The sequence below is a fragment of the Coregonus lavaretus genome, assembly GCF_964263955.1.
Source record: "Coregonus lavaretus genome assembly, chromosome: 3".
Classification (NCBI taxonomy): domain Eukaryota; kingdom Metazoa; phylum Chordata; class Actinopteri; order Salmoniformes; family Salmonidae; genus Coregonus; species Coregonus lavaretus.
Window position 1 is genome coordinate 53,898,958 of NC_139990.1, and position 26,283 is coordinate 53,925,240.

At 43.6% G+C, this 26,283-nt stretch overlaps 3 protein-coding genes across 3 annotated transcripts; 1 reads left to right on the top strand and 2 right to left on the bottom strand.

Moving 5' to 3' along the window:
- Positions 1-2,854: 2,854 nt before the first annotated feature.
- On the bottom strand, positions 2,855-4,741 carry LOC311122193 (serine protease 1-like). Its single transcript, XM_084158042.1, has 5 exons — positions 4,653-4,741; positions 4,275-4,428; positions 3,700-3,959; positions 3,259-3,395; positions 2,855-3,153 (listed from the first exon to the last, which is right to left on the bottom strand). Exons 1-5 carry the CDS (start codon positions 4,714-4,716, stop codon positions 3,004-3,006), a joined length of 765 nt encoding a protein of 254 aa, XP_084014168.1. The 5' UTR covers positions 4,717-4,741; the 3' UTR covers positions 2,855-3,003.
- Positions 4,742-6,772: 2,031 nt separating this feature from the next.
- On the top strand, positions 6,773-8,742 carry LOC311122205 (trypsin-like). The gene is made up of 6 exons (XM_084158043.1): positions 6,773-6,905; positions 7,173-7,329; positions 7,526-7,624; positions 7,768-7,931; positions 8,153-8,289; positions 8,455-8,742. The coding sequence occupies exons 1-6, from the start codon at positions 6,866-6,868 to the stop codon at positions 8,605-8,607; spliced, it is 750 nt and encodes a 249-aa protein (XP_084014169.1). The 5' UTR covers positions 6,773-6,865; the 3' UTR covers positions 8,608-8,742.
- A 124-nt stretch (positions 8,743-8,866) lies between these two features.
- Positions 8,867-24,269, bottom strand: LOC311121896 (E3 ubiquitin-protein ligase CBL-like). Its single transcript, XM_084158013.1, has 12 exons — positions 23,318-24,269; positions 17,842-17,988; positions 17,452-17,608; positions 15,769-15,890; positions 14,875-15,012; positions 13,650-13,869; positions 10,863-11,021; positions 10,547-10,702; positions 10,354-10,412; positions 9,844-9,927; positions 9,550-9,608; positions 8,867-9,257 (listed from the first exon to the last, which is right to left on the bottom strand). Exons 1-12 carry the CDS (start codon positions 23,692-23,694, stop codon positions 9,133-9,135), a joined length of 1,803 nt encoding a protein of 600 aa, XP_084014139.1. The 5' UTR covers positions 23,695-24,269; the 3' UTR covers positions 8,867-9,132.
- Positions 24,270-26,283: the final 2,014 nt, after the last annotated feature.

Here is a 26,283-nt window from a genome sequence, read left to right on the forward strand (position 1 = left end):
GCATCTCACTGTAGTAGGCTGTAGGCTATGTTTTGGTTATTTGGGTCTCCATTCTCCTTTTGTTTACTGCGTGCGTTTACTGTTAATGTAACTAGCCTAAATATAGATTGTGTCATGCCTTAATCGATCAGATATTTTGTTTACTAGGCTTACTGCTTGGTACTGCTGTTTTGTTCTGTTCGCATTCGTTCACATTCGTAGTTCTGTCGGTATTCTAAGCCAAACTGCTATCCAGTATTTTTCTTTGCATGCATGAATAACTAGGCTACTACTTTCAGCATTTAACTTGCATTATTTTGGTAAGACAGCTGTGTGTACGGCTGCATTCACATAGGCTGTTTGTAATAGGTGAATTGCCTTATCTATCTTGTAGCAAAAACGGCTTAGCTGTAGGGCGCTGTTCATTGTGCTGATACAGTGCAGCAGATATAGGCTACAGATTTTAAAAGCATTCAATGATCTTGGAGTGTCTGCATTTTAACTTTATGTTTATTGTGGTGTAGCGTGATTATATAAGCAGAATTCAATACAATTCCAATGTAAGAACCCCCATAAAATGTGCCCCCTCGCCGATTTCAACTGCCCCCTTAGTCACTTTACCCTGGCGCTGGGTCTGGTTCCAGCATACACGTCTGTAAGTAGACAACATCAGTTTGACATTGACGAAAGGGCAGAGTTAGGACATCCGTCTTTCTTGCGTCACTGCCTTATCCGCTTGTTGCAATGCATGTATATTACATAAATGTATAGTTCTGCATGTGATGGATGTTTGTGTGTTATTAATTTAACTACTTTTCTCAATTAACACATTTTCTTGGTTTTCAGTAACAAGATGTCTGATGAAAACTTCTATGAAGATCCTGACATCATCAATGAAATTAAGAACCGCGACAAGTTTACCCAAGCAGAGAACGCAGCCAAGGCAAAGAAGGACCTGGATCTCCTGGAGAATGTGACCCTTAGCATCGCTGTGGCAGGGGAGAGCGGGGTGGGAAAATCCACCTTCGTTAATGCCTTTCTTGGACTCAGAGATGGGGACGAGGGAGCAGCAGAAACCGGAGTGACCGAGACCACCATGAAGGCCATCAGATACTCCCACCCTACCATGCCTAACGTGTACATCTGGCACCCCAAACTTTAAAGCAAAGAAGTATCTAAAGGAGGTCAGGTTTGAAACCTACGACTTCTTCATCATCATCGGCATGGTGAGGTTCAAAGAGAACGACATCATGCTGGCCAAAGAAATCCAGAAGATGAAGAAGATGTTTTACTTTGTCCGGTCTAAGATCGACAACGACATCCGAGCCGAGGCATGGAAGAAGAACTACAGGGAGGAAGATTTGCTCTCCAAGATCAGACAGAACTGTGAGGAGTACCTGAAGACCGAAGGGAACCCAAAAGTCTTCCTCATCTCCACCTTTGAGCTGGGGAAGTAAGATTCCAGGCAGCTGATCGACTCTCTCGAAAAACCTCCCAGGGAAAAAGCGGTCCGCCTTGATCCAGTCTCTACTGGTTTGCTCCAAAGTCATGATTGAAAAGAAGAGGAAATATATTTTCAAAACTGCCTGCGCTGCAGCTGCTGCCACCTCCACCACAGCAGCTGTACCCATCCCTGGCTTCTCGGTGGGCTGTAAGATTGGTATTATGCAGGCCTTCCTCTACAGGGCCTTCATATTCTTTGGACTGGATGAGAAATCCCTCCAGAGACTCTCAGAACGTGTCAATAAGCCAATGGGTGAACTGAGCTCAACGATGAAGTCTCGCTTCGCTGGGGGAGTCAATGAGAAGGTGGTGGCTGGAATGCTGAGTACAACAGCCATGGTGGCAGCAAAGACCATTGAGGTTGTGTTGACTAGCATACCTGCCATTGGTAGTTTTGGGTCAGTGGGGATTGCCTTTGCCACTACACTACACCTTCTGGACAAGGGAATAAAAGAGATGGTGGAGGATGCTAAAGCAGTGCTCATGGCGGCAGGCGTAGAATGACGTAAAATAATCAAACTGAGAAAACCTGTTCTTCATGGTGGATGCTACAAGCGCTGTAGATACATCTCTTACAGGTCAAATGTCTAATCACTCCCGAGTGGCGCAGTGGTCTAAGGCACTGCATCGCAGTGCTAGCTGTGCCACTAGAGATCCTGGTTCGCGACCGGGAGACCCATGGGCGGCGCACAATTGGTCCAGCGTCGTCCAAGGTAGGGGTGGGTTTGGCTGGCAGGGATGTGGGTTCGTTTCCCACGGGGGGACAGTATGAAAAAAATTCAAATAAAAAATAACATATATGCATTCACTAACTGTAAGTCGCTCTGGATAAGAGCGTCTACTAAAATGTAATCACTTTTGTTACCATGACAATAAAGAGTCAGGAACCCAAGGTTTGAGTTTGTTAACTTAGTTATAGCGTTGTTATTAGAGTTAGCATCATTATTAGAATTAGCATTGTTGTTAGCTATACTATCATTATTAGCATTAGCATCAGCATTAGCATTGTGTAGTGCAAAACAATGGATGCTATACATTTGTTAGCATATCTTTGTTAGGATGGTTACTTTTCCATTTGATTTGTCTTTGCCAACTAATGTCCTGCTCTGTACTCTATACCAATGTCACTATTTGATTGTACTAGTAACTAGTAGGTGGATACTTGGGAAATGCCAAACAGTGGAAGAGTACCTCTTATTATTTCAATGTTTTATTAGTCTTTGTGTCATCTAATTTTACATTATTACAATTTTTGATGTGACTTTATATATTGTAGTGGTCTACCCTGTTACCTAAATCATTGATTGTTTGTGTATAGTTTTTTTATTGACACAAAGAATTGTAATAAAAAAGACAAACATACAGTAGGATCTGAAGTGAAAGATGTCATTTTATTGACTAGATGTCCCTTTGTCTTCCTGCATGCCTTCTATCTCTCTCTACTTAATCTTCTCTCTCTCTCTCTCTCTCTCTCTCTCTCTCTCTCTCTCTCTCTCTCTACTCTGATGGGGAGGGCACAGGCTAGTAGTTGGTGATGGTCTCTTGGATCCAGGGCAGCAGGGCACAGACCTTGGTGTAGACACCAGGGTAGTTGGGCTGGGCACAGCCAACACCCCAGGACACGATGCCATGCAGCTCTCCGTTACACACCAGGGGACCGCCAGAGTCACCCTGAAAGAGAAATAGAGGGAGAGAGAGATAATGAATTAATATATAAATGAATGAACAAACAAATGAAATGTTCTGTTTGTGAGGTTGCAGGGGTATTCTCCATACCTGACAGGAGTCCTTGCCTCCCTCCAGGTATCCGGCACACACCATGGTATCAGTGATTTGGCCAGGGTAGGACCCCTCACAGTCCTTATTAGACAGGATGGGGATGTCCACACACTGGAGGTTAAATGGGTTGAACACTGAGAGAGAGAGAGAGAGAGAGAGAGAGAGAGAGAGAGAGAGAGAGAGAGAGAGAGAGAGAGAGAGAGAGAGAGAGAGAGAGAGAGAGAGAGAGAGAGAATAGATACAGGACTCCCATCACCAGACTTGTCAACAAGTAAATTGACTTGCTGATTCCCCATCAACATGTAGGCCTACAGTGAGCTACAGTTGAAAGAAGATGTATTTTAGTTGATTGCATTCAATAACCCATATTTTCTAATCTCATCCCAATCTCATCCTCATTCCACCTCATCCCACAATACACTCTGTCTGCATACATACCAGAGTCGGTGTAGATGTTTCCCCATCCAGACACCACACACATGTCCCAAGCCTTGGGGCAGGCCGTGGGCAGGGCGATGGGCTTGACAAACTCATTGAGAGTGACAGGGTGGGCCAGCTTCAACAGCATAATGTCGTGGTCCAGGGTCTGGTAGTTGTAGCTCTGGTGCCAGTAGATGGCGTCCACAGACATGTACTGCTCCGTACCCTCGTGCTTCCAGATGTGGTGGTCACCCAGGATGGCAAGCTGACTCCAAGGACTGGAGAGAGAGAGAGAGAGAGAGAGAGAGAGAGAGAGAGAGAGAGAGAGAGAGAGAGAGAGGGCATGATTTATGAGAGGAAGGACAGAAGTAAGGGATGAAGTTGAAGAAGTGGAGAGAGGAAGGCACATAAGACAAGAAGGAGAGAGAGGGGTAGACAGAAGGAAAATTGGAGAATGGACAGCGGGACAAAAAAAATTGAACTTTACATGGTTCTTATATAAGGTTTGTGTGAATTAACTAACAGCAGAAGAGAGGCCTAAGGGAGGCGCAGTAAAGGGAAAAGACGGTTGACTGTGACCTTGCAGTACTCACTTCATCCAGCAGTGGGCGGCAGATATGATCCACTGGTCATTTATGAGGGAGCCGCCACAGAAGTGGTAGCCAATGTTAAGAGAGGCTTGCCAAGGCTGGGAGTGAGCCTCACACTCATAACCCCCCACAATCCTGTCATCCATAGGAGCTGCCACTGAGGGAGGGAAGGAGAGGAAGGTAGAGGGAGGGTCAGATGAGAAAGAGAGGAGGATGGAGAGAGGGAGTAGTGTTCAGAGAGTATGAGAGGAGGAAAGTGACAGAAGACAGAGAGATGCAGAGGTTAGAGATAAACAAGATGGGCAAAAGGAGAGCATTAAGCTAATGTCCACATTGTCTGTAAAATATGTGTGTCTCTATGTGTGTGTGTGTGTGTGTTACCTGCAGCCCCCAGGAGTGCGAGTACAATCAGGCCAATCATTGTGCTGTGGAGACAAGTCTTCATTCACCAGACTGGACATGTGCACTCTGCGATTTGCTACATTTATACTTGTATCTCAACTGCTATCCCTCCACCCTGCCCTGCCCCTTTCCAAACTCTCCTGCCCCTTCATGCCTCATCTTATCACAAACCCCCCTTCCATTCTGCCAAGTACTCAGAGCATGCGTTTATCCCATTCCTCACGCCAATTTCATCATGGCTTTTGAGACATTTTGTTATTGGAATAAGTCACAGCTGCAGCCGTTTCAACCTTGGGACTTTGGGACAGAAAGTGTTTCGTGTTGAAACAGTTGTGCTGTTGGCCAGATTGTCAGAGTGGTAGGATCATTGAGACCTTATAGAAGCGGGGGAAATTCTTGTTGTTTTACTTTTCAGGCACCAGTTCTAACATGACAGGTGGCCATTTCTCCCACAGCTCCTGGACTATATTCAAGGGCATACCAAGAGTACTAAAGAATAGTAGCAGAGATAAGGAAGGCTCTATGAGTAAAACGTGAATAGTAGCAGACAGAAGGATGATTTGCACACTGAAAATGTTTTGCAATCAGTGCATTCAATAGAATAATTAGTTGTTCTGTAAGATGCAACGATAGGAAAGCCAATAGACTTTGTTGGATGAGCACAGGCTGTTAAGTAGCCGTGGTCCTTTTGATACTGTATATGGCCAGCCATGGGTACGTGTCCTTCTGTGTCACATGCCAATTCAAAAGGCTAAATGTCTGTCATATACAGTTTGCCAGCTACTGGTTAATCACCAGCTAGGTGTACACTCCCCTACATATTTATTTGGACAGTGAAGCTAAAACTTTTAATTTGGCTCTATACTCCAATATTTTGAATTTGAGAACAAATGTTTTATATGAGGCGACAGTACAGAATATCACCTTTTATTTGAGGGTGTTTTCATATATATCTGTTTTATCGTTTAGAAATGAATGCACTTTATGTATCTAGTCCCCCCATTTGAAGGTGTCATAAGTATTTGGACAAATTCACTTATAGTGTATTTAATTTAGTCAAAAGTTTAGTATTTGGTCCCATATTCCTAGCACACAATGACTACATGTATTGTGTCATTTTGGAGTCACTTTTATTGTAAGTAAGAATAGAAGATGTTTCTGAACACTTCTACATTAATATGGATGTTACCATGATTATGGAGAATCATGAATGAATAATGATGAGTGGGAAAGTTACAGATGGACAAAGGGCATGCCTCCAAAACATGCTAACCTCTCACCATTACCAATAACAGGGGAGGTTAGGATTTTCTTGGAGGTATGATATTCATGCATCTGTAACTTTCTCACTCATCATTATTCAAGATTAATTCATGATTATCCGTAATCATGGTAGCATCCACATTAATGAAAAAGTGTTCAGAAACATATTCTATTCTTATTAACAGTAAAAGTGACTCCAAAATGACACAATACATTATTTACCATTTTATTGGGCACAACATAATCCGAAACACAACCAAAACAAACAGGAAATGCCTCCAAGAAGTTTGTAGAGTCACAAGCTTGATTTAGCAGTGGTGGAAAAAGTATTCAATTGTCATGCTTGAGTAAAAGTACAAAGTAAAAGTAAATGCTATACATCAAATTCCTTATATTAAGCATTTTTTTCTTTTTTCTTTTACAGACAGCCAGGGGCACATTCCAACACTCTCAATACTTATGACACCTTCAAATTGGGGGACTAGATACATAAAGTGCTTTCATTTCTAAACGGTAAACCAGATAAGTATGAAAGCACCCTCAAATAAACGGTGACATACTGTACGGTCGCCTCATATAAAACATTGTTCTCAAATTCAAAATTCTGAAGTATAGAGCCAAATAAAACATTTTAGCTTCACTGTCCAAATAAATACATAGGGGAGTGTATGTTGCAGAGTGTATGCAGGTGTGTTTCAAAAAATATTGTGGCCCTTGTATGCTTGTATGGTTAGGGATAAGGCAGAGTAATGGGAGGGGGAAGTGATTAGGGTTGTGAGCATGGTAGAGTGAAGGTTGTGAGCATATGGGAGGGCAGTGCAGATAGGGTTTGAGGGGTAGGGGAGGGCAGATAGGGTGTGTATAAATAAAGTCCATGTGCGTGTCCAGGTGTCTTTGATCAGCCAGCGTTCACCGGACAGACAGACACCATGAGACTACTCGCTCTGATACTGCTGGTTGGAGCTGCTGGTAATTAAATACACACACACACACACACACACACAAACATACAGTACTTTAATATACTCTACCAATTATATATCATAAACTATGCGTAGGGAATATTAATCTTACATGTAGCTTATAACAGCTTTCAACTTTGTTACCCAACAGGCTGTTTCTTTGGGATGTAGAACAAATCTGATGAATGCTATTCAGAGAGCAACAATGTCCTCATCTCTCCCCTCTTGTGACCACTCTCTCTATATGGTGTCTCTCTGTGTGTGTGTGTTTCAGCGGCAGTGCCCCGTGAGGATGGTAAGATCATTGGGGGCCAGGAGTGTGAACCTCACTCCCGACCCTGGATGGCCTCCCTCAACTACGGGTACCACTTCTGCGGAGCCGTGCTCATCAACGAGCAGTGGGTGCTCTCTGTCGCTCACTGCTGGTACAAGTGAGTAAGGCTGGAGGGCAGGGGAGGGCCAATATGGACCCAAAGGACGGCTATTCTATGTCTTCTGCAATGTAACAATTTGGATCTTTGCAGACTGTGACATGAAGTTGCTCTGTACTCATCATTTTACCACTCTTGTCTTTCCCTCCCTCCTCTCTACCATCTTCTTCCTCTCCCCCTCTTCCTCCTCTCTCAGCCCCTACGCTATGCAGATCATGCTTGGAGACCACAACCTGCGTGTGTTTGAGGGAACTGAGCAGCTCATGAAGACTCAAAATATAATCTGGCATCCCAGGCAAGCTACACCCCACACTTACCCCTTACCCATCATTTAAGGGAAGCCATTTTATAACAACTGAACCGAGGCTGAATGGGGTTTTATCATATTATATGATGCAATAAGAATCCCTTGGCCTATCTCTCTTCTTCTCTCTGTAGCTATGACTACCAGACGCTGGACTATGACATGATGCTGATCAAGCTGTTCCACCCTGTGGAGATCACTGATTATGTGAAGCCCATCCCGCTGCCCACCAGCTGCCCAAACGCAGGCCTCCCATGCTCCGTCTCCGGCTGGGGCAACACCGCCACCGGAGAGGAGGGTGAGACGGACCAAATACCCCTGCATTTTACCTTTCCAAAACTATAACCACAGAAAGTACACCCAAACACACTATACCAAACAAACTTTACCAACATTAATTATTCCCTCACCTTTATCTACACACATTCTAACAACAAACACCTCACCCGGAGTAGAGGTATGACAACGGATAAATTATATTAAATGACTGAATCTCCCTGTCTTTTGCTTCCTTCTCAGTAAACATGCCCGCCCGTCTGCAGTGTCTGGACGTGCCCATACTGGAGGATGAGAAGTGTGAGAAGGCCTACCCTGGCATGCTCACCCGCAGGATGGTGTGTGCCGGATACATGGACGGAGGCCGAGATGCATGCAACGTACGTACAGTATATGACACCTATTTGATGAGCCCATTTGCTATCTTTGTTTTGCAGTCATGTAGAAAACACAGTGGTACATATTAGGATCAACCTGATTTCTTACCTCTCTCTGTCTCTATCCCTTTACCCCCCCCCCACCCCCTCTCTCTCTCTCTCTCTCAGGGGGACTCTGGCAGTGGTCTGGTGTGTTTGGGTGAGGTCCATGGCCTGGTGTCCTGGGGTCAGGGCTGTGCCGTGCCCGGATACCCCGGAGTCTACGTCAAAGTCTGTGAGTTCCTCCCCTGGATCGATAAGACCATGAAGGCCAACATGTAACACCACTAGCTGCTTTCCTCCCTGTCTCTCAGACCTCCACTCCTCTCCCTCCAAACTCTTCCTCTCTCTCTCTCTCTCTCTCTCTCTCTCTCGTTCTCCTCCTAGTTCAATACTAGAGTGTAAGCATGTCAAACACAATAAAGCCTAAAGTTACACTATCTTCCGTCTGTCTGTCTTAAGAACTACACTTTCATTACTATGTGCATTGTTATTGGTATGATCAATGGGCAAACTTCTGTGTACATTTTAACAACTTGAGAGAGGTGCAACATTTTTATTTGGGTTTCATGTTTGACCATATTAACATCAAACTATAGTATGTAGGCTATATACAGTACTAGCCATACATCCTGGACAAAGTTCTGAGGGACCTGTCATTGGAACTGTGCAGCAGCTAATCCAGATACATTAGATTAACAATGTCTGTTTTTCAGGAACAGTGCAAATTGACCTTTCTTATTCCTATTATCCATCCATTCTTGAGTCAGTCAGTTTGAGATTTTGTGCTTATCTTTTCTCCCAGTGTCAGGAGGACATGGTTCTCTCCCGCTCTCTCTGGCTGTACCCGAGCTCTGCCGTCCTTTCACCCCTTTCTTTATGTCTCTTCTTCGGTTTCACTGAATCTGAGGCCCCTACCCAGGCTGCTCCACCTTCAAGATACATGTTTATATATATATATATATATATATATATATATATATATATATATATATATATATATATAGAGAGAGAGAGAGAGAGAGAGAGAGAGAGAGAGAGAGAGAGAGAGAGAGAGAGAGAGAGAGAGAGAGAGAGAGAGAGAGAGAGAGAGAGAGAGAGGTTAGTGAGGGGCCAACTAACTCTCAGTGTGTGTTACAGTAAGTGGAGAAGCCCCTGTAAAATAGTTTATTATGGTATAGAACAGCCCTCCACTCCCTCTCCCCCCTCCTCTCTGATACTCACCCTCTCCACAGGACTGGGGGGAGGAGGAGGGGAGGTTTGGCTCTGAGACAGACTCCTGACTGTTACAAAGAGAACAGAACAACAGCATTCACCACCGTCATGTTTTAACACTTTGGACAGCTAATACTGCATACAAGGTGCTATACAAATAATGTTTACAATTAAAACATGGTACTTGTGGCCACATTTATTATTTTATGTAGAGCAAGCATATTATTGTGTTACATTAAAAATAAAACACATTTTTTCCTGCCAAAAATTAAGAAAGTCACATTGGGGACAGGCATAGCTGACCTGTGAGAGATTGGGAGTGTGGGCGGTTGTCTGAACCCCCCAGAATTCACCTCCTCACTGCTGGCTAGCTCCTCCCACTGGCATCTTAAGGGGAAGAGACAGAACACAAGAGCTGTCAATCAAGTTCAATGAGGAAGTGCTGTAACCAAATGACTTCTATTTACTTGTGGAACATTAAGTCACACACAAAGTGGTAAAGTTTCAGGTTATTGAGCTAACCATACAAAGCAAAAGTGTTTATAATAACTGTATTCAGTAAACTGTATGGCTATGGCCAGTAAACACCAGACCAAGGGAGGAATAAACAGTGAGCTGACATTGTTTTCATTGCCCTATTGTATTTGTCTATCTCCTGAGTTTCTTTTGGATGTAGGCTACAGTACACAATTATTCTATTTCCGAAAGACATCTTCCATATTGTTGATTCATTTAAAATAATTCTTAATAGCCTAAAACGTTATCGATTAGTTATGGGTTATCCATCCACTGCAGTATGCATTTAGAGCTCACCTGTTAGTGCTGGTGGTGTGGTGTGTGAGCGCTCTGTCTGATGGGGTGTCACTGTGAGCCTGTGGTGGAATAAGGGCACACCTTTACCTGTCTACTGAAGCCCCAGTTATCAGTAACCATGGGTTAGACGACTTCTTTCCATTGTGGTACTGTTACTATCAATTCTGTAGAGTGTGTGTATGGGGGAACTTACAGAACGCGAGTTAGAATGGGAGTATTTGGCCAGTATATCGGGCACAGAGGGCCGTAAGGGGGCTTGTGGGGAAGGGCAGCGGGAGGAGGTGCTGTGTTTGGGAGGGAGGGGTGGAGCAAGGTGGGAGCTGGGGAACTGGTACTCTTCAGACGACATCTGCATCAGAGAGAGAGAGAGAGAGAGAGAGAGAGAGAGAGAGAAAGGAGAGTCAATGCACGAGAAAAAACACTAAGAGACAGAGACAGTGAACGAGAACCCCCCCCCACCCCCCCACCCCACCCCACTCCCGCACACAACCACACACACACAAACACACCCCCTTCATATAGGCCAGTTTTTTCATGACTAGCTGTATATCCTCCAGGTCATCTTCCTCTTCCTCCTCCTCGCTGACAGACAGGTAGGGCTCCACCAGGATGGACTCTGTCCCTCTGATGTCACAGCGACAGTATGGGCAGGTGTGTCCATCCGACTTCTGCAACACATGGAATGATCATACCAGGTTAAGCAGAATAAACGTTATGTACACATCTGTACTGTATGTTAATGTGTGTAAACTCCCATGCCTGTGTATGTGTGTGTATTGTTGTATCAAATCAAATCACATTTTATTTGTCACATACTTCGTAAACAACAGGTATAGACTAACAGTGAAATACTTCTGGGCCCTTCCCAACAATGCAGAGTGAAAAATCATTGCTGAATGTCAAAAAGATCCCCGGGATGCAGTCATTTGGTTCTGTCAAGAGCATACCTGAGCAGATGTATTTCAATGCTGAAAGTGCACTACCCATAATAATGTCATTTCTGTGTGTTAATTGCATGAAGCTACACTTACAGTAAAGCAACTGGTTTAGCATATCAAATGAAGATTGAGCATTCTACCATAGTTAGCTTTGGTAACAATCTGAGTATTCTGTTCAACTCTATTCTATTGTGTGTCTTCTTGTCCCCTGAAGTGTGACTGTGAGAGTGTGTGATAGTGTGTGATAGTGTGTGACAGTGTGTGACAGTGTGTGACCTGGCGAGGAGTGGAAACTCTAAGGGTAAGTCTCCTCACTGTGAGTGTATCATGAGGAGGATGTACACTTCATCTCACACAGGAAGTCCTAACCCACATGTTAGGACACGATGGCCAACAATACTGCTCTATGTGCTGCTACACCGGTTCACAGACTGATGTGTAGTTGGCTGGCTCACTGACAGATGCACGGATGGACAGACTAGCCTACTGACAGACTGACTGACAGATTAACTGACTGACTGACTGACTAACTAACTGACTAACTGACTGATTGACAGGGGTGGATGGGCGGACATATTAACTGACCGACCAAGAACCAATTCCATACAGTTAACCCAAATTGGCATGTTGATGATATATATTTATAAAAGAGGATGTGTCTGGGTGATGTCAGAGACATTGTGTGAGCGAACGGTGTGTGGTTTGGCTTTGAGGATTTTGTTGGTGACGTAGTCAATCACAGAGTAGATATACAGTTGAAGTCGGAATTTTACATACACTTAGGTTGGAGTCATTAAAACTAGTTTTTCAACCACAAGTTTTGGCAAGTCGGTTAGGACATCTACTTTGTGCATGACACAAGTAATTTTTCCAACAATTGTTTACAGACAGATTAATTCCCTTATAATTCACTGTATCACAATTCCAGTGGGTCAGAAGTTTACATACACTAAGTTGACTGTGCCTTTAAACAGCTTGGAAAATTCCAGAAAATGATGTCATGGCTTTAGAAGCTTCTGATAGGCTAATTGACATCATTTGAGTCAATTGGAGGTGTACCTGTGGATGTATTTCAAGGACTACCTTCACACTCAGTGCCTCTTTGCTTGACATCATGGGAAAATCAAAAGAAATCAGCCAAGACCTCAGAAAAAGAATTGTAGACCTCCACAAGTCTGGTTCATCTTTGGGAGCAATTTCCAAATGCCTGAAGGTACCACGTTCATCTGTACAAACAATAGTACGCAAGTATAAACACCATGGGACCACGCAGCCATCATACCGCTCAGGAAGGAGACGCATTCTGTCTCCTAGAGATGAACATACTTTGGTGCGAATCAATCCCAGAACAACAGCAAAGGACCTTGTGAAGATACTGGAGGAAACAGGTACAAAAGTATCTATATCTACAGTAAAATGAGTCCTATATCGACATAACCTGAAAGGCCGCTCAGCAAGGAAGAAGCCACTGCTCCAAAACCGCCATAAAAAAGCCAGACTACGGTTTGCAACTGCACATGGGGACAAAGATCGTACTTTTTGGAGAAATGTCCTCTGGTCTGATGAAACAAAAATAGAACTGCTTGGCCATAACGACCATCGTTATGTTTGGAGGAAAAAAGGGGACGCTTGCAAGCCGAAGAACACCATCCCAACCGTGAAGCACGGGGGTGGCAGCATCATGCTGTGGGGGTGCTTTGCTGCAGGAGGGACTGGTGCACTTCACAAAATAGATGGCATCATGAGGAAGGAAAATTATGTGGATATATTGAAGCAACATCTCAAGACATCAGTCAGGAAGTTAAAGCTTGGTCGCAAATGGGTCTTCCAAATTGACAATGACCCCAAGCATACTTCCAAAGTTGTGGCAAAATGGCTTAAGGGCAACAAAGTCAAGGTATTGGAGTGGCCATCACAAAGCCCTGACCTCAATCCTATGAACATTTGTGGGCAGAACTGAAAAAGCGTGTGCGAGCAAGGAGGCCTACAAACCTGACTCAGTTACACCAGCTCTGTCAGGAGGAATGGGACAAAATTCACCCAACTTATTGTGGGAAGCTTGTGGAAGGCTACCCGAAACATTTGACCCAAGTTAAACAATTTAAAGGCAATGCTACCAAATACTAATTGAGTGTATGTAAACTTCTAACCCACTGGGAATGTGATGAAATAAATAAAAGCTGAAATAAATCATTTTCTCTACTATTATTCTGACATTTCACATTCTTAAAATAAAGTGGTGATTTTAACTGACCTAAGACAGGGAATTTTTACTAGGATTAAATGGCAGGAATTGTGAAAAACTGAGTTTAAATGTATTTGGCTAAGGTGTATGTAAACTTCCAACTTCAACTGTACCTGCCATCCTGTGAGGCAGGGTTGGCACAGCAGATGTCCGCAGGGCTGGATGCGTGTGTCCTTGTCTCTCTCTGTACAGATCTTACACAGCTGGAAGGTACTGCCCATCTCACAGTACATCTCATACTCGTCCTCTGTAACTTTGACCCTGCTTCTCTGTGCTGGTTCACACAGACTGGTGAGGTCTGGGTTCACATCACGTCCATCAGGGTAAAGATAGCTGCAGGAAAACACAACACAGAATTACACACACATTATGCAAAACGATTACAGGCCTATGCAAATGTTGTATGTGTGTGTGTTATTGTTGCACGGGTCAGCTGTTTGTTCACCTGCACCCGCCCACAATTTCTAATAACCCATCAGCAACCACTCCTGTTCCCAAGTCAAAATGTAGCCTACATTTGGTGTATCATTTTACTGCAAGAAATGCTTAATTCTGCAAGAGTTAATATTAAGGCTATGTCAGAGGCTATAGACCTACAGTCAGTGTCCAGATTTTGGTTTCCATTTAACCCATCTAAACAGTAGGCTACAGTTCCCTTGACTTTCCATAGACCTATTTGAAGTCCCCATATTGTGACTGTCGAATTTGTATAGCGCCTCACAATCATCACACACAACACACACACAACACTGCTATTATCCTATTTTATCACATCACCAGATCTTTCCCAAACATGACTTTTCTGGCCCTACCTTCTCTTCATTTTCAACTCTCCATTTCGCAGCTTTTCTCTTATTGAATTAAACTCTGGCATTGTCCTTTTTGCCTCCATGGGGGCATTCCCAAAAGCATTTGGCGATTGGCGTATAGACTATTTAGCGCGCGTACAGTTAGGCCCTAAAGCTTAGGCTTATGCACTAATGCCATTGCCAGAAAGCCTAAATGTTTATGGACCCAGCCGCCCTTCATCCACACAATATGTAATGACCCCAAACCCACCCACCCCATGGATATAACCGCAGGGCAGCTTTTTATCTGTCAACCCGCGCATCACTAGTGTGTGTCAGTGGAGGCTGCTGAGGGGAGGACGGCTCATAATAATGGCTGGAACAGAACGAATGGAATGGCATCAAACACCTGGAAACCATGGAAACAATGTGTTTGATGTATTTGATACCATTCCACTGATTCTGCTCCAGTCATTACCACGAGCCCATTCTCCCCAATTAAGGTGCCACCAACCTCCTGTGGTGTGTGTCCATGTGTGTATTTACTCACCAGCCCTCCCTGAAGCCCTGTATGAGGGCCTGATAGAGAGGTGTATTCTGGGGGATCGTCTGTACGATGCCGCCATCACCAGTCACATGACCAATGGCCCACTGGCCCATCCGAGTGCAGCTCAGACGGAAGATGTAGCTAGACAGAGATACAGAGTTCACGTGGAAACGTCTTTACTGGAGTTCATACAGATTTGAACGTGAAATACAGTTAACTGCCAAAATAAAGGAAACATCAACATAAAGTGTCTTAATAGGGCGTTGAGCCAGAACAGCTTTAATGCATACTTGGAATAGATTCTACAAGTGTCTGGAACTCTATTGGAGGGATGCGAGACCATTCTTCCACTAGAAATTCCATAATTTGTTGTTTTGTTGATGATGGTTGAAAACGCTGCCTCAAGCGCCGCTCCAAAATCTCCCATAAGCGTTCAATTGGGTTGAGATCTGGTGACTGAGACGGCCATGGCATATGGTTTACATTGTTTTCATTCAGTGACCTCTCATGCCCTGTGGATGTCATCTTATGGGGGCATAGCCATAGTAGCCAAAATAATGACCCTAAGCATAATGGGATGTTAATTGCTTAATTAACTCAGGAACCACACCTGTGTGGAAGCACCTTCTGTCATTATACTTTGTACCCCTCATTTCCTCAAGTGTTTCCATTATTTTGGCAGTTACCTCTACTTATCTAGGTATTATTCTTTACTATTATTATAATTATTCTGTCAGTGTGTCCTAAAAGTAATCACTGCAGATATTGTTGTAGGTTATGGTACACCTCCTCTCTTTTCTCCTGAGCCCCTCTTATCCCGCTCTTCCTTCCCAGTCATCTACTCTCTCTCTCCACACCCCAACCCATCCACCCCCAAACAATCTCTCCTGTCCTCACCTCCCGGGCCGGTGCAGGTAGTTTTGGAGGCGGGTTTTGACCTGGTCGTAGGTGAGGAAGGCCATGTAGCCGGGGTGGGTCACTGCCAACTGGTTCCAGTTCCTCAGAAGAGACCTCCAGGGCTGACAGGAGAGGGGAGGAAATATTTACTATCAGTTGAAATATGTGTTCTTTTTTTCCACTTTGGAATGTTTTGGCTTTCTTTAGACAGTGGGAGACAGAAAGAATGGGATAGACATCTTGGAAAGTGGCAGAATGCATGTTCACTGAACATTATGTGAGGTGTCTAATTAACTTATAACAGGGCTAACATATATGGATCACATGTACAGTGCCTTGCAAAAGTATTCAACCCTCTTGGCATTTTTCCTATTTTGTTGCATTACAACCTGTAATTTAAATGGATTTTAATTTGGATTTCATGTAATGGACATACAGAAAATAGTCCAAATTGTTGAAGTGAAATAAAAAAAAATACTTGTTTAAAAACATTATACAAAATAAATAACGGAAAAGTGGTGCGTGCATATGAATTCACCCCCTTTGTTATGAAGCCCCTAAATAAGATCTGGTGCAACCAATTACCTTCAGAAGTCACATAATTAGTTAAATAAAGTCCACCTGTGTGCAATCTAAGTGTCACAGGATCTGTCACAGGATCTCAGTATATATACACCTATTCTGAAAGGCCCCAGAGTCTGCAACACCACTAAGCAAGGGGCACCACCAAGCAAGCGGCACCATGAAGACCAAGGAGCTCTCCAAACAGGTCAGGGACAAAGTTGTGGAGAAGTACAGATCAGGGTTGGGTTATAAAAAAATATCAGAAACATTGAACATCCCACTGAGCACCATTAAATCCATTATTAAAAAACTGAAAGAATATGGCACCACAACAAACCTGCCAAGAGAGGGCCGCCCACCAAAACTCACGGACCAGGCAAGGAGGGCATTAATCAGTGAGGCAACAAAGAGACCAAAGATAACCCTGAAGGAGCTGCAAAGCTCCACAGCGGAGATTGGAGTATCTGTCCATAGGACCACTTTAAGCCGTACACTCCACAGAGCTGGGCTTTACGGAAGAGTGGCCAGAAAAAAAGCCATTGCCTAAAGACAAAAATAAGCAAACACGTTTTGTGTTCGCCAAAAGGCATGTGGGAGACTCCCCAAACATATGGAAGAAGGTACTCTGGTCAGATGAGACTAAAATTTAGCTTTTTGGACATCAAGGAAAACGCTATGTCTGGCACAAACCCAACACCTTTCATCACCCCGAGAACACCATCCCCACAGTGAAGCATGGTGGTGGCAGCATCATGCGGTGGGGATGTTTTTCATCGGCAGGGACTGGGAAACTGGTCAGAATTAAATGAATGATGGATGGCGCTAAATGCAGGGTAATTCTTGAGGGAAACCTGTTTGTCTTCCAGAGATTTGAGACTGGGACGGAGGTTCACCTTCCAGCAGGAAAATGACCCTAAGCATACTGCTAAAGCAACACTCGAGTGGGCGGGGGGGGGGGGGGGGGGGGGGTGTAAAATATATTTTGTATCTTCAAAGTGGTAGGCATGTTGTGTAAATCAAATGATACAAATCCCCCCAAAATCCATTTAAATTCCAGGTTGTAAGGCAACAAAATAGGAAAATGCCAAGGGGGGTGAATACTTTCGCAAGCCACTGTACCTGGAATAGCCTGGTGAAGATGTCAAACTCGAACACTGAGATGTGGTCGCTACAGGTGAGGTCTACAGTTGACTTTAAAGCCATGGACTCCATCCCCTCTTCAAAGCCATGGACCCTACGGAGATGCTGCTTAAAACTGCTCCACTGCACAATACACCTAGGAGAGAGAACGAGGGGAGGGGAGGAGAGGGAGAGAGGGGTGGGAGATAAAGGAAGAAGGAAAGTGAGAGAGAGAAGGAGAGTGAAAGGGAGAGGAACAGAATACTTTTCACAAGACTAGAAAAAGAATGTGCCTATATACAAATAGACTCTTCCTATTTATGGAATGTTCTGTCAAGCCCACGTCCCTTATTCCATTCTAGTTCCACTGTTACCCCACCCAACACTCACTTGTTTCCAAATGCTCGCCTCCAGAACTCTCCGGCCTCTGTCTTAGTCAGCCTGTAGGTGTCGCCTTGAAAACGCCCCTCTGGAAACATGGCCCTTAGCTCCCAGAGCATGTGACTGAAGAGCAGGGACAGCTTGGTCAAGTTTCTCCTGTGAATAACAGAAAATAACATTAAGCTATTCTGAGCTTTTTACAATGTATCAACTAGGGTGATAGGGTAGGCTTTCTGGTCCATAACTTGAAAGGCAACAGTGGCAGCTAGAATGAAAGTAAACTTTAGATCTCATAGACATAATGGGTTTTGTACCCTCTAACAAACATTAATGTATCTCTCTCTCTCTCGCTCTGTCACACATACACACACAGGTACACTTGTGCTTGTACAAACAGGATGTCACAGTCTTGCTCTTCCTGTCCTTGTTCGTTTTGTGCCTCAGAGACTGAATTTTCCGTTAGCAACTTGACCAACCAAGAAGACACTCAAAGGTTACTGTGTGGTTCTGCCCTTGAGTGTGTGTCTATTATCAGCCTGCCAGGGACAGTAACGATCCGGCCGCAAACCTCTTACTGTATGTTCCACTCACCGTCTCAACCATTCTCTCATCTCTCTGGCTGTACGGGCAGTTGAGAGCAGGACTGAAGTTCTAACCTGGTTGACCGTGTTCATTTCTTACTTTCCACCACACTCATTCACTGCATCCTGTCTACAGTGGAGCTCAATGGTGTGGGTAAAGCATAGCAACTTCTTATTGGAAAGAAAGAGCTCACATGGCAGTGATAATGTACCTACAGTGATACTGTACCTACAGTGATAATGTACCTACAGTGATACTGTACCTACAGTGATAATGTACCTACAGTGAGACTGTATCTACAGTGATAATGTACCTACAGTGATAATGTACCTACAGTGATAATGTACCTACAGTACGCGTGACAGTACTATATGCCTGCATCTCACTGCAGACCAAGAAGGCGACAGTGCATGTGGCATAGTTACCGTTTTTTGCAATAGACTATTAGCACTAATGTATTAGACAATATCTACCTGGTAGCTGTTACTTATTGTTGCAACAACCGTGGTTAATTAAAATTGCACCTGCAGGGACTTGTCACTGCTTGTCAACACAAAAGCAACACCACATTGACTCAATGGCAATTTCCCTGGCATTGAATTTAGCTTTATAGCAAACCACAGCATTTTACCCAGGCGTGGGCGGTGTGTGAAAACATATAAGAACAGAGAAACATTTTGTTTTGTTTGTGTGTTGCTTACCATGAACAGAGAGGTGTTTGAAGGAGAGTGTGGGAGAGGTGTGAATATTTGTGTAATTGTATGTGTGTGTTATTAATATAAACTAACAATAATCTGGCTCTCTCAGTTGTTAATATAAATTGTTGTTATGACAAGGCATGACCCAAATTAATGTGATTTCATGATACACAGATTATGTAGATTCAGAGAGCAAAATATGGACGACAAGGAGCGAAGGGAATAACAGTTATGTTAAGAATTGCCAGTCCTGCTGTACTGCATTGCACTGAACATGCATCCTTAGCCAAGCCCCGTTCTTCTTACCATCAGTGAGATTCAGCAGTTTTAGAAAAATTACACATAGCTCATAGCTTTTCTTGACTTCACAGATAATACAGACTTTTTTGTATTATTGTAAAAATGTTGTGTGTTTAGCGGTATATACAGTGAGGGAAAAAAGTATTTGATCCCCTGCTGATTTTGTACGTTTGCCCACTGACAAAGAAATGATCAGTCTATAATTTTAATGGTAGGTTTATTTGAACAGTGAGAGACAGAATAACAACAACAAAATCCAGAAAAACGCATGTCAAAAATGTTATAAATTGATTTGCATTTTAATGAGGGAAATAAGTATTTGACCCCCTCTCAATCAGAAAGATTTCTGGCTCCCAGGTGTCTTTTATACAGGTAACGAGCTGAGATTAGGAGCACACTCTTAAAGGGAGTGCTCCTAATCTCAGTTTGTTACCTGTATAAAAGACACCTGTCCACAGAAGCAATCAATCAATCAGATTCCAAACTCTCCACCATGGCCAAGACCAAAGAGCTCTCCAAGGATGTCAGGGACAAGATTGTAGACCTACACAAGGCTGGAATGAGCTACAAGACCATCGCCAAGCAGCTTCGTGAGAAAGTGACAACAGTTGGTGCGATTATTCGCAAATGGAAGAAACACAAAAGAACTGTCAATCTCCCTCAGCCTGGGGCTCCATGTAAGATCTCACCTCGTGGAGTTGCAATGATCATGAGAATGGTGAGGAATCAGCCCAGAACTACACGGGAGGATCTTGTCAATGATCTCAAGGCAGCTGGGACCATAGTCACCAAGAAAACAATTGGTAACACACTACGCCGTGAAGGACTGAAATCCTGCAGCGCCCGCAAGGTCCCCCTGCTCAAGAAAGCACATATACAGGCCCGTCTGAAGTTTGCCAATGAACATCTGAATGATTCAGAGGAGAACTGGGTGAAAGTGTTGTGGTCAGATGAGACCAAAATCGAGCTCTTTGGCATCAACTCAACTCGCCGTGTTTGGAGGAGGAGGATTGCTGCCTATGACCCCAAGAACACCATCCTCACCATCAAACATGGAGGTGGAAATATTATGCTTTGGGGGTGTTTTTCTGCTAAGGGGACAGGACAACTTTACCGCATCAAAGGGACGATGGACGGCACCATGTACTGTCAAATCTTGGTTGAGAACCTCCTTCCCTCAGCCAGGGCATTGAAAATGTGTCATGGATGGGTATTCCAGCATGACAATGACCCAAAACACACGGCCAACGCAACAAAGGAGTGGCTCAAGAAGAAGCACATTAAGGTCCTGGAGTGGCCTAGCCAGTCTCCAGACCTTAATCCCATAGAAAATCTGTGGAGGGAGCTGAAGGTTCGAGTTGCCAAACGTCAGCCTCGAAAACTTAATGACTTGGAGAAGATCTGCAAAGAGGAGTGGGACAAAATCCCTCCTGAGATGTGTGCAAACCTGGTGGCCAACTACAAGAAACGTCTGACCTCTGTGATTGCCAACAAGGGTTTTGCCACCAAGTACTAAGTCATGTTTTGCAGAGGGGTCAAATACTTATTTCCCTCATTAAAATGCAAATCAATTAATAAAAATTTTGACATGGGTTTTTCTGGATTTTGTTGTTGTTATTCTGTCTCTCACTGTTCAAATAAACCTGCCATTAAAATTATAGACTGATCATGTCTTTGTCAGTGGGAAAACGTACAAAATCAGCAGAGGATCAAATACTTTTTTCCCTCACTGTATATAATTGTGAAATATGTGTTTAATTTTGTACTTTGAGTAAGTAACAAATGTAAGAAACAATGTTATTATAGGACATGTCCAAATTTTCCAAATTTTTAAAGAAGAAACAATATTTACATCATGTTGTTCATGATTGTCTTTAAAACAAAAAAAAGAACCGTGTTTCACCACCCTGAAATGTCTCAGCGACCCATACTTCCTTTCTCCATGGTCCATATATCCCAGAGAGTTGTTGCGATCACCCAGTTTCATCCAGTTACCATTAGCATGATAAAGCCTCAGGTCCACTCCATTGTCCCTCTGAGACATTAGTAGTCTCAACGGAACAGAGGTTTGGTTCCAAACATTGAGTCACTCAGATACATTTCTTCCCAAAATACCCACCTTAACTTAACTGCACAACTACTGCACAACTACTAAATAACTAAATGTAGCTGTTATAGCCCGACCCCAAAATGCCATATTGATTTTGTGTTTATGTTTTAAGACAGCCGACTTGTGGGAACTGGGAATGTTCATTTTTGTCTCGCTGGTACTATAAATGGATGTTAATGGATGCTCAGGTCTATTTGTATCTATTGTGGTTCTGCTCTGTCTTTGGCTGTGCTCCAAAATTCACTTACTGTACGTATCAAGTCTAATGCCAACCAAGTCCTTATGAATATGCCAATCTAATACCATGCATTTTAATTTTCCTAGTTGGCCTTAGTTACTTGAGAATTTATTTGAATATTGGCCATAGAGAATATTGGCGGGAAGTCTGTGTCATGGTGCTGGTGGAGTCAGATATCTGGGACATGTCCCCTGCCCTTGACCCCACAGCTGCTTTATTTGTCTTAGTAAAGGTCAGCCCAGAATGGAATTATTTCGGGTGAAAAGGTCAACATTCTAAAATGTACTCTAAACCAATGATATCCTCAGGGTTCAATTTCTGGTACGGTATAATAGTCTTGTAGCCTACAGATGCATAATGTTTTTTCAGTAGTAATTGTTTCACCTCTGTGGATATAAAAAAGCATTAATGTTTATTCATGCTAGATTAAAAGTGAATGAGGAGAGCAAAAACCATGTAAACAATGTGCATTGTTGGGGAGTAATGAACTACATGTAGTTCAACTAGTAATTCAACTACATTTAGCAGTAGCTTGGTGGTAGTTGAACTAAATTCAAATATTGGTGGTGTTTTAGTAGTGAATAACTTTTTTTGTAATGTTGTGATGTAGCTAACTATTGGGACTAGACACTACTTTTTATTTGGAAAAATAAAATATGGGTGAAGAAGACAATCATTTCCTTTCTTTTTCGGCATCAGACCTGCCGTATTCTCACCTGAAACATAGTTTTGTGTTTAATAGGCTTAATTACACATTCTGTTAACATATGACCCCAAAGTGATCTGTTCTTGCAATTTGTAGTCTATGACATTTTGGATGTAGTGAACTACACTGAGTGTACAAAACATTTAGCTATTTCCATGACATGGACTGACCAGGTGAATCCAGGTGAAAGCTATGATCCCTTTTTGATGTCACCTGTTAAATCCACTTCAATCCACTTCGATTCTGTATGTGTGCCATTCAGAGGGTATGGTAGTAGGTGCCAGGTGCACCGGTTTGAGTGTGTCAAGAACTGCAACGCTGCTCGGTTTTTCACGCTCAACAGTTTCCCGTGTGTATCAAAAATGGTCCACCACCCAAAGGACATCCAGCCAACTTGACACAACTGTGGGAAGCATTGGAGACAATATGGGCCAGCATCCCTGTGGAACGCTTTCGATACCCTGTAGAGTCCATGCCCCGAAGAATTTAGGCTGTTCTGAGGGCAAAAAGGGGTGCAACTCAATATTAGGAGGGTGTTCCTAGTGTTTTGTACACTCTGTACTTTTTCAAATAAACTTTGGTTAAGTAAACTATATAAAGGGTAGCTTTAATGTAGAGTAACTTGGTAAATATAGTTTACCAAGTAATTGGTAGCTTGGTAAACTATATTTTTAGAGTAGCTTCCCCAACACTGACAATGTGTATGATAATTGGATTAAGTGCCAAATCCTAACTGGAGATACATGCAGGTAACTTTCTGAGTTTTCACATAGCCGTTTTTGTTTTTACAAAGAAATAGTTTACGACCCCATATATCAAGTTATGTTCCGGCCCTTGTTGTTCTCTCTCACCTGTAGCTGGACATCTCCTCGAACATCTTATCGCGCCCCTCTTTAAACAGCAGCACGGCCCGGTCCGTCTTATCCAGCAGGTGTCTGGCATGGATCATCAGGTACTCCCCCTCGTCCCCCCGGGGGGCCTGCCCCCCTTCCCCAGGCCCCCTGTACGGCTCCCACACCTGGGTGAGCAGTGTGGCTGTCTTTGAGACCACCTCGGGGAGGTACGGGGGGCTGTTCCTCAGGCCCAGCCTGGGGTTGGTACATAGCCGGTGCAGCTTCTCCAGCCTCTTCAGGGCCTTGTCCACTTGCCGCCGGTCAGAGGCACTGGGTGGCTGGGAGGTGGATTTCAGGCTCTGGTCAGATCCTAGCCCGTTCCCTCCCATGGCCATTGTCCTGAGGAGGGATTCCTGGTTGTGGTGTGTTAGTCCGAGTGGGATCTGTTCAGTGCAGCCTGACGGTTTGTGTCTGGCAGCCCTGTCTGTGACAGTTGAATGAGGGAGTGGTCTAGATGTCTGTCATGGACGGCTTAGTAAATGTTATCATTGTATCTTTATGGTTGACAGCTTTAGTTGAAAAGAGCACACTTCATCCAATATACCTTCACCAGTGTTCCTCAGTAATCCAAATATAATCCAATGAAATCAGGTAATCCAGATAGGGGCAGAGCGCCAGAATATACCATAGTCCAACAGGAACGAGACAACTGCTGTGGTTTAGAAAGAGTGGAGGTGAAACGTCTTGTCCAGAAAAGCGCAAACAAACAATATCTCAAAACTGTTTACAAACAATCTCTCAAAAGTTGTTGTTTTTCAAGCCTGCATTCATAAAGTCCTCAAATCATAAATCCTCAATTTCTTTGGTCAGTTCTCCAAAAGTCTGAATTTCTTTTGGGAAACAGTCTCTTTCTGTAAAAATAAAGTGTAAAGAGAAAACACTGAAAGAGAGAGAGTGCAGGGGAGGGCAGAACAAATAACCACTTGCCCTTCCTTAACAATCTCAACCCCTCTCCTCCCCTATTCTCTCCACCCCTTCTTACTCAACATTTTACGCTCTCATTCCCAGGCACTATCTCTCCCCCGTGTGGCGTAACTCTCTCTCAATTCATCTATAACATACAAATGGTGTCTCAGATACAGACCCCAGGCTCCCTATACAACTCAGAGAGGACAATTGCAGCACAACGGAAACTTTTTTGACTCTGGCTGGCCCCTCTCTCTCTCTCTCTTTTTTTCTTTTGTGTCACTTTTTCATGCTCTCTCTCTCTTTCTTTGATGCGCTTCCGGGGTTGCAGCCAGACAAACAGGTTTGTAGTCTTTGTGTGTGGAGTGAGGCTGAGATAGCTGTGGGTTTAGAGGTAACCGATTACTTAGAAAGGAGGGGGGAAGAGGAAACAGGGGATGCCCACAATGAGAGTGTGTAGTGTAGAGAGTAGAAAGAAAGCGAGAGAGTAGACAGAAGAGAAAAAGAGAGTATAGAAAGAGAGAGAGAGAGAGAGAGAGAGAGAGAGAGAGAGAGAGAGAGAGAGAGAGAGAGAGAGAGAGAGAGAGAGAGAGTGAGTTGTGGAAACTTATAGTGATTAGATGTCAGATAGATAAACAGCACTGTGCTACAGGATGTATGTGAAGTCACTGCACTGCAGGTCAAGGCCCAGCGATGTTTAATGTTTAAAGCAGCCCCCAACTGCTGTCTTCCCTTTGTGAGACCGTGGGACCAAGCAGAAAATACAAAGGCATTCAATGACAAATTGGCATTTAACTGTTACCACCATATTCTTCTCTGTTGTTACATTTGTAAAGGGAAACTATCTAGAGAGAATGGTAAATGCCATCCCAATGGGATAAAGTTGGAGGTGTCTAAAAACCGCCACAGACTCATGTATGCATCTTTTTTATTCTTTTTTTAATCAAGTTTTTATTATATTTTGGTTGACAGGACAAAAAACACAACCCAACAGACATTACACAAATACACACTGTCAAGTGTTGTAGTCCATATTTTAATATTGTCTGATTTTGCACAATGTCGAAACAATGACAGTTCAAGTTGAGCTCATAAATAAGTTCATGAATAAGGAAATCCATTGTAGAGTGTGTGAGGCTTGCCATCGTAAGGCAATAATTATCTTGGCTGCTTTTAGGCCTGGGTGTTAGGTTTAGTGTAGAGACATCATTAAGCAGTAGCACATTGGAAGGAGATGGGATGTGTTAAGATAAAATGCTTGATAATGATGAAGCCAAGTCAACAGTTTGCCAAATGGAGAAAACCTCTTCTATGCACCTTTCCTGTATGATTAGGTCTCTACTGCTTCCAAGTGGCAGAGACTGGAACTGCATTAGCCTGGTAGAAGTCTTTATAACCAGGCTATACTTACAACATCCACATGATGGAGCCACTGGCAACAAGTTCACAGTCTGAGCGTGAGGCTGCTCACTGCACCAAAGAGATTTCCAAGTGTATGTTGCAATGTTTCAGGAGATTTGAGGTCTCCACTGCATCATTCTCCAGTGCCTGTGACATTCAGTTTGTTGTCAATTTGCATTCAGTGGCCAGTCTATTAGGTACACCACCTCGTTCACAAAAATTATTGGCTCCTGGTGAGTCACGTGGCCGTGGCTTGCTATATAAAGCAGGCAGACAGGCATTGAGGCATTCAGTTACTGTTCGATTGAACGTTAGAATGGGCAAAACAAGTGACCTAAGAGACTTTGAGCATGGTATGATTGTCGGTACCAGGCGTGCTATTTCCAGTATCTCAGAAACAGCCGGCCTCCTGGGATTTTCATGCACGACAGTCAGCGGCAGTCTTGTGGGCAAAAACAGCTTGTTGATGAGAGAGGTCAAAGGAGAATGGCAAGAATCGTGCAAGCTAACAGGCAGGCCACACACAGGCAAATAACAGCGCAGTACAACAGTGGTGTGCAGAACGGCTTCTCGGAACGCACAATCCGTCGGTCCTTGTCACGGATGGACTATTGCAG